The sequence below is a fragment of the Aythya ferina genome, assembly GCF_964211825.1.
Source record: "Aythya ferina genome assembly, chromosome: 3".
In the NCBI taxonomy this organism is placed as follows: domain Eukaryota; kingdom Metazoa; phylum Chordata; class Aves; order Anseriformes; family Anatidae; genus Aythya; species Aythya ferina.
The window spans coordinates 61,217,044-61,233,551 of record NC_140298.1 but is presented as its reverse complement, the minus strand read 5'-3'; the positions used below and the strand labels follow the sequence as shown (position 1 = coordinate 61,233,551).

Here is a 16,508-nt window from a genome sequence, read left to right as displayed (position 1 = left end):
AAAATAAAAGACAAAGCCCCGCTTTCACTTAAGGAAAGAGAAATGACTTGAACCATTATATGAATTTATGAGGCATTTACCAGTCTAGACTGCACATCCAAGTTAATCGTGTCTCTTCTAACATACTGTGGAGATTGCAGATGACAATTCTTAAAACCAGTTTTATGTGTGTGTATATCATAATTACAATTTATTTGTACAGGCGCAGTATTTTATAATGGCACCTCAATTGGATTAAATGCCAACAGAGATATTTAAGCATTATTTTAGTGGGGAGATGAAAAAACAGTAGTTGCCTCGAAAAGTTCTGTGAACACTTTGCTTCTTTCCTTCCTTACGTCATCAGTCCCACTTGGAAGTTTTCCTCCTCATGTATCTGGACCCCTCACTGTCGACTGCTTCATAGAGCTCCTTTTTATTCTGTGCTGTTGCGTGCAAGTAACCAAGGTAGGCCACGCAGAGGGTAATTGCTACGAGCCCGAATGCCATCACAGGTTTGTTCTGACAAGAAAAAAAAAAAATGCATTTTAAATTACATTTTTCATTCACCACAAACATTACGTTCTTCAATCTCAGCTTACAAATCAAAGAGTGAACTACTGTGATGTCTGCAACAATTACCATGCCTTCCTTCAGACTACTCCAAATGGCTTTGATCAGCAGCAAGAAGAGAGACACAATTTTCACAAGGCACAATGAATTCCCTCTGAAAAAAAGAGGGCTCTCCATTTCTGGAACATCCCAGAACATCCCACTGCCAGTGCACAGGTCCCTGTGCTGCTTGAGCATGGATGAACTGGCCACAGCCAATTTCTAAGGGTAACTACTACAGACCTCTACCAGAATTTATCTGGATATACCGCTGGGACAACACACTCCGCTCCTGCCAAGTAACCTTGATTACATTTTTCTAGAACAAATCACTTATCATCACCAGATCTATTTTTATTATGTGCACAAAATTTCATCAGAGCTAACAATACTAGTAGATTTTCTAACAGCACAGAACCAGGTGACTCAGTCCAACAAAATGTGTGAAATAACTTATGCTACCTCTGGTCAACCAAGATGAAACTGACTATTTTACAAACAATTAAATTAACTCATTTAATAAATGAAAGAAAAACTGCATATACATAGACGGTAATAGAGTTTTATGAAGGATATAAGAAAGCGCACCAGAATTTTGGATTCCTGAAACTTTTGGCATATTAAAAACAGAGAAAAAGAAAAATCCAAAATAATGAAAAGCTACCCAAAAGCCCCTCCTTTCATATCAAAAAGTTTCCATTTTCTAATTTCTTCCTTTTCAAATATTAAAGAGGACTGCTGTGACTTAACCCGTCAAATCACGAGTAGTGACAAATTATTTTCTTCCTGAAGTAACTCAACTAGGTACTAAATAATCAGACAACGTAATAGTGAAATAAAAGCTGGAATAAACAATGCAAATTCTGGGCTCTTAACAATCAGAGTGGAAAAAAAGCAAAAATATTTTTAGTTATGTTACTGGGTGGTTTGCATAACAAGAGAGTTATATAATGCACAAAGCACTGCGATTATTATTTTAAAGCAAACATGTCTCTCTAAGCACATTTAGTTTCTCTCCGAATAAGCCTCTTACAGGTTTGATGAAAAGCTCGGGGTTCACAGCTCGGAACAACATAGTTGTCTGAACACCCCTCAATCCTGGATTCCTCCCTTTGGGTTTTTCATTCTCATTCAGAGGTTTACTGGAAGACATTGTAATTGATGTTGAACACTTCCTAAAAACAGAACGAAAAATAAACGTCATTTGCATTTTAGAAATAATAATAGAAATACACTGAGCATGACTGCTCACTCTGCTTAGCTTGTCTTCTTCCACTGTGAATTTTAATTTGTTTACGTAATACTGACTGCTTCTGGTGTTAGGTCTAAGATTCCCTGCTTAAGCACACTGATTTTCAATCTTGTCAAATTTGCACATCCTAAAACACACCTCTGGCAGCGTGTAGTTTTATATACTAAATGTATGCCTGGGCTTGTTTTTGTTTCTTACCTTTGGCTAACGCGTTAGCTACCTGCACCCCTAGCACCAGCCTACAAAACACAGTCCGAAAGAACCTTGAAAGAGCTTTGCCACGAGAAACAGTGTCATGGCAGATTGTTTTATTTTTTATTTTTTTAATCTCACGGGTGACAGGACAGCCGGTGTGGGGCCACCCCAGCGAGGCAGCCAGCCCCCCCCCCCCAAGGAGCCCCCGGTCTCATTTCCAAGCACAAGGGCACGTCAGACTCGGCGAGAGGCCACCACCAGACCCTCGGCCAGGGTCTTCTCAAGAAAAATAAATAAATAAAATAATAAAAACCCTGTTGGAAGCGACGCCCCTCAGCGGCCCCTCACGCGGCGCCGGGCGCCCGTTAACGGCCACCTCCCCCCGCCCTTCCCCCACCGCTCACCTCCCGCCGCTGCCGGGGCCCTCCCGGGGCGCGGGGGGGGGAGCGGGGCGCGCATGCGCGCTCGCGCCCCCTGCTGGGCGGAGGCCGCCCCGCATCCCCTGAGGGCTGGGGGGGGGGACACAAAATGGCGGCCCCAAACCCTCCCCAAATTCCCTTCTATCGCCCCGATCGGGAATCACACGTGCCTCTGGAAGTGCAGTCCGTCTGAGCAGGAAAAAAAAAAATAATAAAGTTTTGATTAAAGCTTCCCCTTTCTGTTATTTGGATCCACAATTTAGATTTTGGGCACCCCAGTGCACTGCGCTGCGGTGTTTTGTTAAAATTATCCATATTAAGCTTCCATGGTGAAAATAGGCAGGCAGAAATGCAGTGTGATGCTTAACATTGAAGTTTTGGTATCAGGAGAGAATTCAGTGGTTAATATCTGTGTTTTCTGTCAACATTTAATTCACAACATACCATCTGCTAATCTCATAGCTATTGTTTTGGCAGCATATGCCGCACAGCTGATTTTGTTCAGAAACCACTGAGTAGAAAAAAAAAAAGTCACTCTGAGTGAAGATGATTGCTCTCACTTGTTTTGGTTCATGTGTAATTTAAAGAAGCTAATACCAAGTTTTAACATGACCCTTGTGTTTTGGGGGGTATCTTGCTTTCTTGAGGTAAATCAGAGTTTTTACAGTACTGCAGGAGACATTCTGCATAGATCTCCAAAGTAATCGACACGTTTTACATGGGGACACAAAACTTTTACATCGCCACCATGAGACATGCTCCCTTATCAGCACATGCACCCCTTCACAGCAGTTCACGCCATTGACTGACCGCATCCATGCAGATAAAACTCTTGTCTCAAAGTCAGCCTGGGCCATTATAATATTTTCCAGGTCGTGGTAGGATGGGTTTATGCCAGAAAGTGCAGCCACTTGGCCATGCAGACAGATTGTTAGGCTGCTGGTACTTCTCTGGCGCTTCCCATCTTTCCTATAAGGGGCAGGTAAGTCCCACAGACATCGCTGATGGGGGAAGAAAGCACATACTGTACAAAGAACACCCCTGGCTGGAGGGAAGATGTTCTCCATAGGATGAATTTTGGGATGAAGCATGCATACAAAGAGAGGGGCTGAGAAATGGGGTTGGGCTTTGGTGTGAGTGCTGGTGGTCAGCATGCATTATGCAGGTGCTGAATATCCAAATTAGCTCTGCAGTGGAGGGAAGCTCGGACTGCTTGCTGTTTCTAGTTTTGCTCCATGGCTGTGGGAAAGTGTTTTATTTTGTCTGCAGTGTGAATATTATGTTGGTGTATGACACTTCAGGATGTTGAAAAGCTCTGTCCATCAATGCTTATAAAGTTGTCTGGCATCTTTTTTTATAGAAGGTGTTCTTTAAAGGGTAGAACTGTAAACATCTGTGGTATTTCTGAGTCCTTACAAGTCAGCCATCATCTTATTATCTGAGTATCTCTCCTGTAAAGTCAACGCACACACACAAAACCCTCCTTTTCAAAATCCAAGGCTGTTACTGAGATTTATTTTCCTTTTAAGAGAATTCCTTCGGGATTTCGCTTTCGCTATTGTGCTGTGTGCTGTGGCCATTCAGAACTTAATAGCAGCTCCTGCTTTTCCCGAGACTCGCATCCCCTTATCGTTTGAGCCGCAGAAGTCTCTGTGGAGGACAGAAGGGATCTGATAGCGCAACCCGCAGACATGGTTAGCATGCAGTAGCCAGCCTAATGCAGCACTCGGCACGGCGGCCTGCGCCTTTGCTGATTCACCTCACAGCTCCTACTCCTTTCAAGTGCCACACAAAGGGGAGAGCTCTGCGCTGTCTTCCAAATGAAGATAGGATGCCTCAAGCTGCCGATAAGCTTCGCCCTGTTTTAGAGACACACGGCTACAGATCTGCCAGGGACACAGAATTCTTCCTTCTGTATAAACACTGGGACTTCAGCACGGGTGTGACTTGCAGAGAGAGGCAATTTACACCATGAATTTGTTAGGATTTTTATACGTGACTGAGTACTGTGTAAATGCATGCCTGTTTTGCCTGCTTTTTGCAATGTTTTAGACACTGTGAGTTTATATTTTAATTAGAGCTGGCAATTGGGACCTTTTTTTTTTGGCAGAAAAAGCTAAACAAGTCTGGAGGAAAGGAAAGTGGGTGGGAAGGAAAAAAGCAAAAAATTGGGAATTACAGGTACTTCCTCTGCCTTAGTCACTGTTAATGGCAAGGGGAACAATAATTTCACTCATATCGAGGAAATAAATGCTGAAGAAGAAACAAACCGATGTGCAGCTAGACAGAGGTGCCATTGAGAGCTCTCTGTGTGCGCTGCTCAGCTCGTGTCAGTCTCAAGAGCCCTTTCAGCGGCTGCTGCTCATTCGTCTCATCCTCGCTGAAAGAAAGCAGAGTTTTCAGACAGCAGCATGCCTCTGCTGGGCCCCTACCACTGGTGATGCAAAATAGTTTGAAGGCAATAAACTCTTTAAAAATGAGAATCTGTTAAAGGGAATCTTTCGCGTTTCATAGCATTATGTGTGTGTCTGTTAAAACACTTGTTAACCAGCTTTGTCTCTAGGAGACAGAAAAATCCCCCAGCCATGCTTGCCAGCCAAGATTCAAGCAATTGTTATTCTTCAGCTACTGATCAAGGTTATAAGTCTGTTGAACTGAATTCAATACAGAAGAGAAAACGCATTCAGTTGGGCTCTACTTTCATTAAGGAGTGGGCAAATTGTTTCCAGTTGGGAAAAGAATAAAACAAAAACCCAGACCATCCCCTCTGGAAGGAGAAAAACAGTTTCTCCTGAAAAGAAGGGGCAGAGAAACATTCACAGAGGTGGGATTTCTCTGTTGCTCAGAGCTGGGCACCCTTCAAGTTGGAGTCAGGGAACGCAGCTCCTGGCAGGACTCTGGAGGGCAGGAATTTCGTAGGTTTAACAGAATAAAATCCATCTGTCTCTGTAATCTGTGTGCTTTTTGACTTTCTGCACCTTAGAGTTGTCTTTTTAAATACAAATATCACCGCATACTGAAACATATCAGGGAGCAGCAGTGCCTAACATTTATGTACTGGTTAGGTTGGAGATACAGCAGCCAGTGGCACAAGACACTTAAACAACTTTGACATTTAAGTGACCCGATCACAACCATGCATTTCTGATTAATAAAGAATGGGCTGCCGGGGCTTTTACAGCTTTCTTTTCCATCTCTGTAATTGCTCAGGTGCCTTTAATGCTGTAATAAAGTCTAGCTTTAAAGTTAAATTCTAGCTTTCTCGCTCCCGCAGCGACTGCCCTTCAGGTAATGACGATATTCGTGCCATCGCTCTGGCCTTTCAATCACTGATGCGAATGAAACTTGGCTTGGCTGGTTGTGGCTTTTGTCGGGCACCAAGCTGTGTGCCTGGAGGCTTTTCTGGGGCCAGGAGCATCATGCTAAAAGGCACGTGTGTTAGCTAATGACACCCTGCCTCCGCCAGCCTAAAAACACGAGGTGTGCAGCCGGAGAGCGCGCTCAAAGGATGAAAAGAAAGTTAAACAAATGCCTGGGTTTCCTGGCATCTCTCTGCTGATAGCGGCCGTGTTAGGGCTCCGGAGTGAAGGGTGTGCTGGAGGAGGCGATCACGTTTCGCTGGGTTAGTTTGCATTGCCCGGGAGACGGGCGGTTTCCCTTCTCAAGGCTTAGAGCAGCGACTCCCTTTCTGGGAAATGAACCGCTGGGGGTTAATGCCACTAGAAAACGGGGGTCCAGCTGCAATCGCTCACAGCCACACAGGTGAGTTCGGGTTTCTTGTTATAAAATATAGTCTTACCAAACCAGGGGTTGTTTTTGTTTTTTTAAGGTTGAACGGGTTTGATAACAGCCTCATGGCAGTGTCCCATCTGCCAGCATGAGACACCGATCAAATCCCAGTTTTGGTGCCTTGCTTGTACCTACTAACGAGCTGCAAACTCAGTGTAGCCACGGACAAATGACTTCGTTTCTAACACTTGCTGGTTATCTGTTTGGCATGAAGTTGATGGAAAATGCTCTACCAGTTGCACGGGTGAAATATGGGTGCCATTTCTTTTAAAGTCCTTTTGGCTTCTTCTGAGTTTCTATTTTTAAATGATATGATTTACCGAAGTAACAAAGGCAAGAGTGAACTGCGTCTGCCCTCTCTCAAAAAACATTCATCTGCTGTGGAGGAGAGACCACAGCAATTAGCAGCTGGCAAAGCAGCGCTCTCAGCAGCTGCTGGGTTATTAAGTGGGGTTTGTGGTTTTCCCAAGCACAAAACAAGATGGGATTTTGCCACTGCTGGCTGTGAAAAAGAATGCCACGCATTCTTAAGGTTACGGAGCCTACTGAAGACGTAATTTATACGGGATGCTTTCAGAGAAGTGAGTGTTTGGCAGCTAAGGTAGTGAAGCCCAGAAAGGAAAGGGATTTGTCCCAAGCCACTCAGAAAGCCTGTGCCAAAGTCAGATGTAAATCTCCAATCATCCAGATGAACTTCTTTCCATCTAGCCTTTTCTTTTCCTTTTGTAGTCACTTGGCAAATAAATATCTAGGCTGATGTTTTTACACACCACGTCTATTTTAAGCAGGATTTAATTGTCTACAGAATTCTGCATTTAGTATAACTTACTGCAGTACCCTGAGGCTTACATAGGGACACATTTCTTGTTCTGAGGACTTAAAAGTTAATAATAAGCACGAAATAGCGAGAGCCTAAAATCAGTAAGCTAAGGAAGATGAAGGCAATGGACTGGGCTATGAGAGACCCTGGCTCTGTTGCTTTGCCCCTGATGTGTCGGGTGATGTTGGATAAACCCCATCACCTCCCTTATGGACATCTCCTCCACAGCACGGGTTTTCCCTGTCTAGATTCTTGATGTTCTGAGCAGAGGACTCAATTTTTTATCAAGTTAATGAAGGATTTATGCCAGGGAAGTTCAGTCCAAAGAACCTACAGATTGATCTTAAGTTGATCTGCGAGAGGAAGCAGACGGGTTATCCAAACCACCCAAGGCTAGGTTTTCTGACCTCTATATTTTTTCATTGGCTCTTTCACAAGGACCTGGAAAACCACTCATGTCGGCACGCTGACTGTTGAGCAAGAAGCAAAGGCGCTGCAAGGTGAGTGACCTGCAGCAGTCGTTCTTCAGCTCCTGCTGCTGATGCTCAGCACCGTGAATAGCTGCTGCAGGCCCAGCTTGGCGGGGTGGCTTTGGAGCTGGGCTGTCCCTCTGCGTTCCCGGGAGGTTTCCTGCTGCCTCTTCTCCTGCAGCAGAGCGCTGGAATAGATGCACCACGGTAGGGTGGGAGCGGAGCTTCCATAAATTTCAGAGCAGGCTGAACAAACACCTGTCAGCAAGAGTTATAAGCATGACAAAGCCTTCTTAGGGGAACTGGTGAATCGGTGCTGCTCAGCCTGTGGACCTCAGTAAGGAAGCAGTGGGTAGTCCACGAAACAAGCACAAAGGATCAGCAACAGTAAAACTTCCTTATACCACCAAACAAAGAAAATAAAGGGAAAGTGAAATTAAAAAACGAGAATCTGAAGTTAAGTTTCGTTATTTGTTTGGTCATTTACAGAAATCATCGTGCCAATGCTTTTATTCCTTTTCTCAAAATGCAGAGCTGATTGCTGTTTTAAAAGAAAAGGGCTGAGATTATGTTTTGTTTATATATATATATATTTATATATAAACCCTACATATATAAAAGCTCCAGAGGATGACCTCTCAAGATTGCTACCAAGTCTGCTTTATTATGATCCGATACTCTGTGTTCCTCTACTACTGTTTTCTGCTTTATTTTACACTATTTATGATTCTTTCCTTATCAAAAAAAAAAAAAAGGAAAAAAATAAAAAAGACAAGGTTAAGCCATAGGTGCACCAGAAAGCTCCCATTAGCAATGTTTGTATCAGAAAAAGGAATTGACTTTCCATCTCTCAGCCCGCAAGGCTGATTGTGTCCGCCTGTGCGAGTGCTAGACCCGCAGTGCCCAGACCCATCCTTTCTGCTCTTTCTCACCCTTCCATTTCCATTTCCACTAATGCAGCACCTTTGACCTGTGATGTGCCTGCTTGCTCCGAGCTGCCTGCCCCCTGTGTGCCTTTAACAGTGCGGATGCTTTCCCCTCTTCCTTCTTTCTGAGTAGGTGGTTTTTGCATTTTCATACTTTTTCCCCCAATTCTCCTCTACACAGAGATACCTTGTCTGCTTTTAATGTCATTAAAGTAGCAGAGCCGACAGAAATCTAGATGAACTCATTCTCTGAATGCTCTTCAGCGGATGCATTACTCCACGCACATTAGCCAACCTTCCGTAGACCTCGCTAAAGGATGGAAAGGATTATTGGGTATGTTCAGCAGCAGTGGCGTTACCAAACGCTTTACTCAATGAATTCTGTTCCTCACTCCTGGAGCTGCTGGAGCACTCGGCTTGCTCTGTCTGCTCGGCAGAGCTTGTGGGCAGGCTTGAGGCAGAACTGAAACTACGTCCATATCTGAGGGAAACCAGGTGTGCGAGGGGTCTTCTGGTGACCTGTGTCTCACCAGGGGTGTCCAAGTCACATCCAGGACACACATTTTGTATGTGAAGAGGAGATAGATGTGAAGAGAGGGGATTAGCTGCTCCGGTTCCTGGCAGGGAGCAGAAGCAGCCCAGGAATTTGTTTTCATTCTCATCCCTGCTACATCAGGCAGAAGTCAGCAGAGCACGTCAAGGTATCTCTAGCCTTCATCTTTTGTCCAAGCTGGGGTGTGCGTATGTGCACAGGGAGTTTGAGTTAAATCTAACCTCAAATTCCTGCTCCTCTTGCCACATTCATCTTCTTGAGCACTTGGAGTTAATGATCTGACACTGTAGTGTCTCCTTTACAACTTCCAATAGAAGCTTTTCTATTTTTGGTGGTGGTCTTTATTTCCTTTGTGCCAAACAGATTCCCCTATGACCCATTTGTTGCTCTCTTTCTTGAACCTTTGACTCATTTAAGGGCCAGATTTCTAGGTGCCAGCCTCTGTTGCTGTATTTCTCAATATCTCTGCAGCAATTCCACCCATCCCATCATTTGCCTAGCTGGAATTTGCCCACTGCTCAAGACCTGCTCAAGATTTTTGTCGAGACCCTGACCACTGCAGTCCCTGGGCAGGGAGACCCAGCCTATCTGCAACTTCTGGCCTCACTCATTCAGCGGGGGGCTCAGGACTGGTGCACCTCCAGCCACTCTGAAGGTGCCTGTAAGCACGGGCTAGTGGGTGACACCGGGCTTTTGGCATCAGGAAAGACGGGCACGGTTCTTATGGCCATTAGCAAAAACCACACTGGTCTTCCATGGAATAATAAAATTCACTCTTCCCTCTGCAGTGCCTGTGCACATCTAAAAATCCCAGAAAAAGGCCTTTGAGGCTTTCCTTCTGCAAGAAATCCATTCAGGAGGACAGCTTGTTTGTGAGTATTGACGTGGATGAATGCTTGCACTTGCTCGTGTGAACGCTTTGTTTCCTGGCCCGTGCTTTATCGAATAGCAGGGTCGGCAGCATCTTCACCCTTTGCTACTCAGCCCCTTCGAGGCTAATACACATATTACTTGCCTAGAAATCGTTACAGGCATAGTGCTCATACCTCAGAGAGCTTGATTTAAACATCTGCTTGAGCTCTAATTGCAGATGTAGAGGATAGAAATAGCTCCTTAACGAAGTCACCAGTCTGCCAAATATATTTAAAAGCATATGTCTGATAGGATACAAGCCAAACGGTATTCCTGTTACTCCTTTATACCTACAGCATAAAAGAGTAGTCTGGTAACAAGTCGTGGTGAGAACATCTTTTCAGCATCCTTCCCAGTGTGAATTGGCCGTATGGCCATTCCTCAGCTCCTCCAGGAAGTCCCCAGCTCTAATGGTGCAAATTATGGTGCTCTAAATCTGCAGCTACAGCACTGGCAGGGGGGTTCCCAAACGCTGGGGCAGCCATAGGTGGGTGCATTTTCTCTCAGTAGATGGGACGAGGCCATGAAGATCTAAAATATGGATCTGGAGGCTTCTCAGATTCCCCTCCTGATGTTTCCCAGCCATTCTGCCTCCCGTGAATGGATGTACTTCTTGCTCGTACGCAGGGGCTTGGTGTCCTCCGTGCAGAACCCAGGGGTGGGAAGGGGACCGTGTGCTTGCTCTTGGTGCCTCTCTCAGGTCCTCGCTTGACTTTCAGCAGAGTCTGGCTGCCAGTGGCTCCTTGAAGCATCCCTTCGCAAAAGAAAAGCTCCAGAGCTAGGGCAGGGGAAGACTCACATTGAAAAAAAACTTATTATTTATATATATTTATAAAAATATATATATATATAAAATCTATAAATTCTGGGAATAAAGTTGTGCATTTCTTAAACGATAAGAAATTGAAAACAAAGCAACAACAAAACAGCAGTGCAGCAGTACAGGACTTAAAATACTGCATAAATTTACTGAGACAAAAAGAAAACAAAATGCATCCTGGTAGTCAATTTATTCTGGGATACTTGGCTCCTATGCATAAATCTGAAAGCTAAATGGGATTTGGTGATGCCTACTATTTGCAAAATGGATGGTGCTACATGGAGCGTGCCTTGGTGGTGGAGCACTCATCTGAATTCAGCCAGGGATGCTCAGCAGGCCCTCGGTAAGAACAGGCACATCTACCTGCAGGGAGCACCGCCTGACAGAACAATTAGGCTTCAGCCTAATTGACAAGAGCCTACTTTAACAGCAAATAGTTTTTGTATGATAGCCTCAGAAGGTACAAGTTATTAGAGGTAGGAGAAGATTTGCTTTTTATTTTTTCCCTTTTTTCCCCCTTCCTTATTAATTGCTTAGTCAGTTTAAATTGCTTCAACTCCTGGCTGCATTTCACCTTGAACACGCTTCCCGTTCTCTTCAGCCAAGAGGAAGCATCTCTGATCTTGTGCTTCTTTTATACAGCACTTCCTTCCTCCCCCGAGGAGAAAGATGAGCTGGGCATTCCTGCGTGACCTGCTGAGTGGAGTGAATAAATATTCAACGGGAATCGGAAGAATCTGGGTAGCAGTTGTGTTCATATTCCGCTTGCTGGTTTACGTTGCGGCTGCAGAAAACATCTGGAAATACGAACACGATGAATTTGAATGCAACATCAAGCAGCCTGGCTGTGAAAATGTTTGCTTTGACCATTTTTTCCCTGTCTCTCACGTCAGGCTCTGGGCTTTGCAGTTAATCCTGGTCTCCACCCCCTCGCTCTTGGTTATTTTCCATGTTGCTTATCGAGAGAACAGAGAAAAAAAGCACAACCAGACACTTTACAAAAGCCCAGGTGAGATAGATGGTGGGTTGCTGTGCACTTACCTCATCAGTCTTGTTTTAAAAACAGGATTTGAAATAGTTTTTCTCATTCTGTTTTACAAATTGTACAACGGATTCAAAATACCACATCTCGTCAAATGCGACGTGAGACCGTGTCCTAATACTGTTGACTGCTATATCTCCAAGCCAACTGAGAAGATGATTTTCCTCTACTTTCTGGTGGCAACTTCATGTCTGTGCATTGTATTAAATTTAAGTGAACTGAGTTACCTCCTTTGCAAATACTCCGTGAAGTGTTATCTGAAGAGGTACACCAAGGAACATCGAGGCTCAGCAAGCGGCTGCCACAAATCGGGAACCATCAGTCACAGGAGAGCAGCAGCTGCAAGACCAGTCCATGACAGCCCCCTGTCCTTGCCTCTGAATGAACAAGATGGACAGGAGAATATCTCCCCACTGACTTGAAAGGTCGGACAACACCTTCCTGTTACACCTGCTGTATCTCGTGAATCGCCCTGTTCCCATCAGTGCTTCACAGAAGCGAAAGGAGAGTTATCTAGGAAGTATTTTTCCTCTATTAGTTCCCTCCCTCTGTTATACAAGCAAATAAATCCACTTGCATTATGTATGTCATGCATAGAATTACCTAGATCTGTTCATGTTGAAGAGGCCTGAAAATTCCACGGGGTTTTGATATCTACGCAAATGTTTAAGATAAATCACACTGAAACAACTGCTCGAACACCTGTGTTTTGCATATTACATGGAATTGCTTTGGTACAAGCAAAAAGGGGATTTTTATATCCAGAGATGGAAGAACCTGGAATTAAGATACCATTATTATTAGAGAACCTGGAATTAAGATATTGGACAGTGAGGGGATTTAGAGTGTTTCCCAGGTAGGTGGATCTGATAAATGTTGAGATAGTAACCAGAAGGTGTTGGCATACAACAGCTACTCGTGTCTCAAAGCGGGCTGGATCATCCCAAGCCCATCCTAGCTGTCCTCCTATGAAGCATTTCAAAAAAAAAAATAATAAGGGGTAAATACATCTAGCTATGCCAATGGCGATAAAGGCAGAGCAGGTTATTTAGCTATTTGTGGAACACCTCCTCCTGTAGGTACTTGAGCCCTTCGCAGTCTGTAGGACCTTTATCAGCAGAACACATCCCATAAGAAAAGGTCCTTGCTCACACGGGTATTGCATCCTGGCGTATGGATTTAACTCCTGGTCACCCACACCGAGCAGCACCCCAGCCACCACACACCTCATCTGCCTGGTGGTTGCAGTGGGTGAAGGAAAAAAATCTTCCACAGTTCTCTACGATCCAAGCAGAGAAATGTAGACTCTGCAATGCAGCAAAACGTGGGCCAGCGGTCCTAGCATTCAGTAGCCCCAAACCTGGTCCCTTTGGTAGGGCTGAAAACACCACTGCTCCTTCAGCAGATACCTGCTGTTGAAGAAGATGTGCAATGTAAAGACACTCGCAGCCTCCCATGGAAACTCAGTAGACAATAATGACTTACTGCCCCCCAAATTTCAGAACGTCTCTTGAACGCTACACATCTCTGCTCTTTGTTATGGTTGTAACATGGGCTAACAGGAAAGGGACAGAAATGAGTCTTCTTTTGAACTCAAGGTTCAGAGATGATAAAAATCATTCCTAAAAAGACTTATTTCAGGCTAGCATTCTCCTTCCTTTGCCGTGATCAAAGACCTGACATCAGTGCTGAGTCTGATCAAAACACACGCTTTTAGAGAAAAAGCTGCCTGCAATAAGCGGAGCTGCCAGGATGTTGCACCAATTTCATTCCAGGATACAGGAGGAAACAGTTAGTGAAAACACGTTAACTGTTTTTTCTCTCCAGAAACTCCAGCTGTGGTTACAAAGCATTACTTTTATGAGTACTGGGGCAGCAATTACACAATTAACTTTAGGAAATATTGAAAAAATTATGTACTTTTGACCATGATTTTCAAGCTCATGCGAGTTGGCTTTTTTTTTTTTTTTTTTTTTTTTTTTCCTTTCTATAAACCTGATTTTATAAGAGGTGAAAATACATTGCCTCTGCTGATCTTGCAACAGCAGCATGTCAGATACGACTAGCTTGCCAGCTTGCGGCCAGTTAAAGTTTTACATCTCGCACGGCGCGGTAGCAGCGTGTCCGTCGAGACAACGTGCTTTACAGCTCCGAACGTCTTCTGTTGAGTCTCTACACAGGCAGAGTGGCTCAGGAGAGGGATGCAAGTACAACGTCTTTTATAGCTACTGCACAAACCCCGTCAAGTACTGCGTGAAGCAAAACCATTGCTGGTCTGCTCCGTGTAACGGTACTGCCACCCTTTTGGTAACTGAGAAAGGAAACCAAAATTATCTCATCTTTCTTGTACCTTAATGCATCCTTTCTTAAGACAATGGAACACTATCAAAATGAAAAATACTACCATAAAGACTATTTTGTAATTATTGAGGACAGATTTGAAGATAGCACGTTAATGAAAAAGCTCTTTATTTTTTAAAGCAGGGTTTATTTGAGAGCAAAAGAAGCAAATGCAGCTTAGCTAACAGGTTTCTGATTAAATTTGTCATAGCTGCTCTCTAATATAAAAAATATGTTAAGTCAGGGCTTGAAGGGCTTCAGAGCATCCCTCCAAACTCTGCAGCTGGCCAGAACTTCCTGCTTGGACCAAAAATTTTCATGTGATACAAGAACTTTTTTAAATGCGTATACAAGTTTTTATTTCTCGCTAATTTCTATCCTCAACAATCATGAAATAATAAATTATATTCCAGATGACAGTGTTTCAAGTCTTGGAAGACATTTCAGGTTTGATACAACTAGAAATTATTTCTCATGTAAACCACTTTATTCTGACAAGGTATTATGGACCAGCTGCGTAAGCCCTGACTCCCTGGTAGCAAACACCCAAGTGGCTTTTGCATCGTGCTGCAAAATGAGAGGAGTATTTAGCAGAGCCATTAATGTAAAGGAAATGAGCATCACACAAGGCAGCTCTGCCAGATTTTACTTAACACGAGAGCAGGAACTCCTCTACTTTCCGAAGCCTTGCTTTTGTCCAGCATTTGGTCTTTTACTAGTTCCCTTCCTACCCCAGCCCCCCAGCCCCATTCCCACCCTTATCACCTTTACATTCCTTCCTCTCTAGGTTAAATCTTCCTCATCCACCCATCTCTGAAGTCACTCATGCTTGTGTTTTTGGTTCAAATGAGTTTGTAGACTCGAAGCCTAAACTCAAATGGCTTTTTTTTCCCCCTCATATATCAAACTTCCATGCTACCCAGACAAAAATACTTTTTTTTTTTTTTTTTTTTTCTTTTCCATTCTAATGCTGTATTTCTCTTTTTAAAAGCTAAAAGAACTGTCTCCTTTAACACACAGCAACTGGTACGAAGCTGACCTCAGCCTTTACTGTAATGGAAAAATACCACAATCCCTCCATACACATTCACACAGAAATATTTACCTCATGCCTTTTTTTAAAACTTCTCTGCAAACATTGAGAAGTTCCAAACCTTTTGTAAACCCTCGTGTCCTTTAAAACCCAAGAAATCTTGTCTTTTGAGAGATAAGTTTTAAAAAAGTAATAGGGGAAAAAAACACTTCCCTATGTGCTGGTAGTTTCAGCACCCGCAGCCTCCTTGCACCCTGCGGCTCCCCTGGGGCCTGGTGCCCGTGCAGGTGGGACCCCGGCCCCGGGGGCTCCTGTGGCACAGAACCCAAAGGCAGGAGTATGGCCACCTGCTTCTCCTTACCTGAGCTGAAATCTGCTTTTGGTGTTTCTTAAAAGCTTCTCTCCCTGACCTCATAACAGCCATGGGCAGGACGTGCCTCCAGAACGTCAATGTCGGCCATCCCAAAACAAGTGAGGACCTGCACTGCACTCGATTAGGGCTCAGACAGTGTAAGAATTTCTTTTTAGGAACACAGTTAACCACAAGAGAGGCTAAAGGAGAGAGAAAGAGGTGGGAGAAGAATGGCGAGAGAGGGAGAAGCAGCAAGAGACAGGGATGGAGTGGGGAGAAGAGAGATGCTGAGGTAGAGAGGAGGCAAGGGGGAATCAGGGAGCGCTCTGGGCACCCCACAGGCTGAGGAGGCATCAATGGGGTTGGCCTCGGCCACCCCCAGAGCCCTATCCTGTCCCGAAGGCACAGGTAAGGCCCATGGGGCCCTGAGGGGCTGCCAGCACGCTTGAGCAGGAGGCGTGATACATCACTCATGGGGAAAGGCCTAGATGCAAGCACCAGAGAAATTTATTTCATCAGCAACTTTCGTAAGTGGCTTTAGCAAACTACAGTACCCTCTGCAGTCTGTGACATCTCATACCAAACCCTCCTTTCCGTCCCTGTTAAAATTATATATAAATATATATTAAAAAAAAGGAAAAAAATACCATACTAGATTGCCTGTTGTACAGGCTGTCAGTACCTGTCTAACAGGGAATGTGCCACGAAGCTGGCTATGCTGGTCCTCAGAAGTGTGGATTATTGGGCTAAGAGAACATTAAAAATTTACTTCTCAGAAATTCAGGTCCTACATTCAGATCAGAATTTATTTCTTGGATGTTTACGACATTGGATTCTTTTTTCCTTTTTTTTTTTTTTTTTTTTGGTTCTGTTTTATAGTATCGTAGTGTAACACTATGTACCTAAATAGTTTTACGCTATTCTCAGTCTAAAAAGTGCAAATGGTGCAGTAACTCTAACCGGGAACGTTACGGTTGGAAGTATTTTACTTACA

At 44.1% G+C, this 16,508-nt stretch overlaps 2 protein-coding genes across 6 annotated transcripts in view; one reads left to right on the top strand and one right to left on the bottom strand.

Annotated features, from left to right (window-relative positions):
* GJB7 (gap junction protein beta 7) overlaps positions 1 to 12,385 on the top strand; it is a 30,550-nt gene extending 18,165 nt beyond the window's left edge. For 2 of the 5 annotated variants that reach the window (XM_084512576.1, XM_084512574.1), the window contains 3 exons: positions 7,505 to 7,566; positions 9,804 to 9,887; positions 11,390 to 12,385. In XM_084512576.1, coding sequence (XP_084368702.1) covers positions 11,417 to 12,211 — 795 coding nt within the window. In that variant the 5' untranslated portion in view covers positions 7,505 to 7,566; positions 9,804 to 9,887; positions 11,390 to 11,416 and the 3' untranslated portion in view covers positions 12,212 to 12,385. Of the gene's footprint in view, positions 1 to 6,067; positions 6,220 to 7,463; positions 7,567 to 9,803; positions 9,888 to 11,389 lie in introns of those variants that run through there. The other 3 variants (XM_084512575.1, XM_084512573.1, XM_084512577.1) reach the window with 3 other exon arrangements.
* Positions 61 to 2,552, bottom strand: SMIM8 (small integral membrane protein 8). The gene is made up of 3 exons (XM_084512578.1): positions 2,443 to 2,552; positions 1,625 to 1,766; positions 61 to 501 (listed from the first exon to the last, which is right to left on the bottom strand). Exons 1-3 carry the CDS (start codon positions 2,535 to 2,537, stop codon positions 343 to 345), a joined length of 396 nt encoding a protein of 131 aa, XP_084368704.1. The 5' UTR covers positions 2,538 to 2,552; the 3' UTR covers positions 61 to 342.
* Positions 12,386 to 16,508: the final 4,123 nt, after the last annotated feature.

What these genes read in the sequence shown, in the direction of transcription:
- SMIM8 (XM_084512578.1), bottom strand. Translation starts at nt 2,537, where the DNA reads ATGCGGGGCGGCCTCCGCCCAGCAGGGGGCGCGAGCGCGCATGCGCGC. An exon ending in GGCCCCGGCAGCGGCGGGAG is followed by an intron (nt 1,767 to 2,442) that starts GTGAGCGGTGGG and finishes TTCTGTTTTTAG; the next exon opens with GAAGTGTTCAACATCAATTA. An exon ending in CCGAGCTTTTCATCAAACCT is followed by an intron (nt 502 to 1,624) that starts GTAAGAGGCTTA and finishes TTTTCTTGTCAG; the next exon opens with AACAAACCTGTGATGGCATT.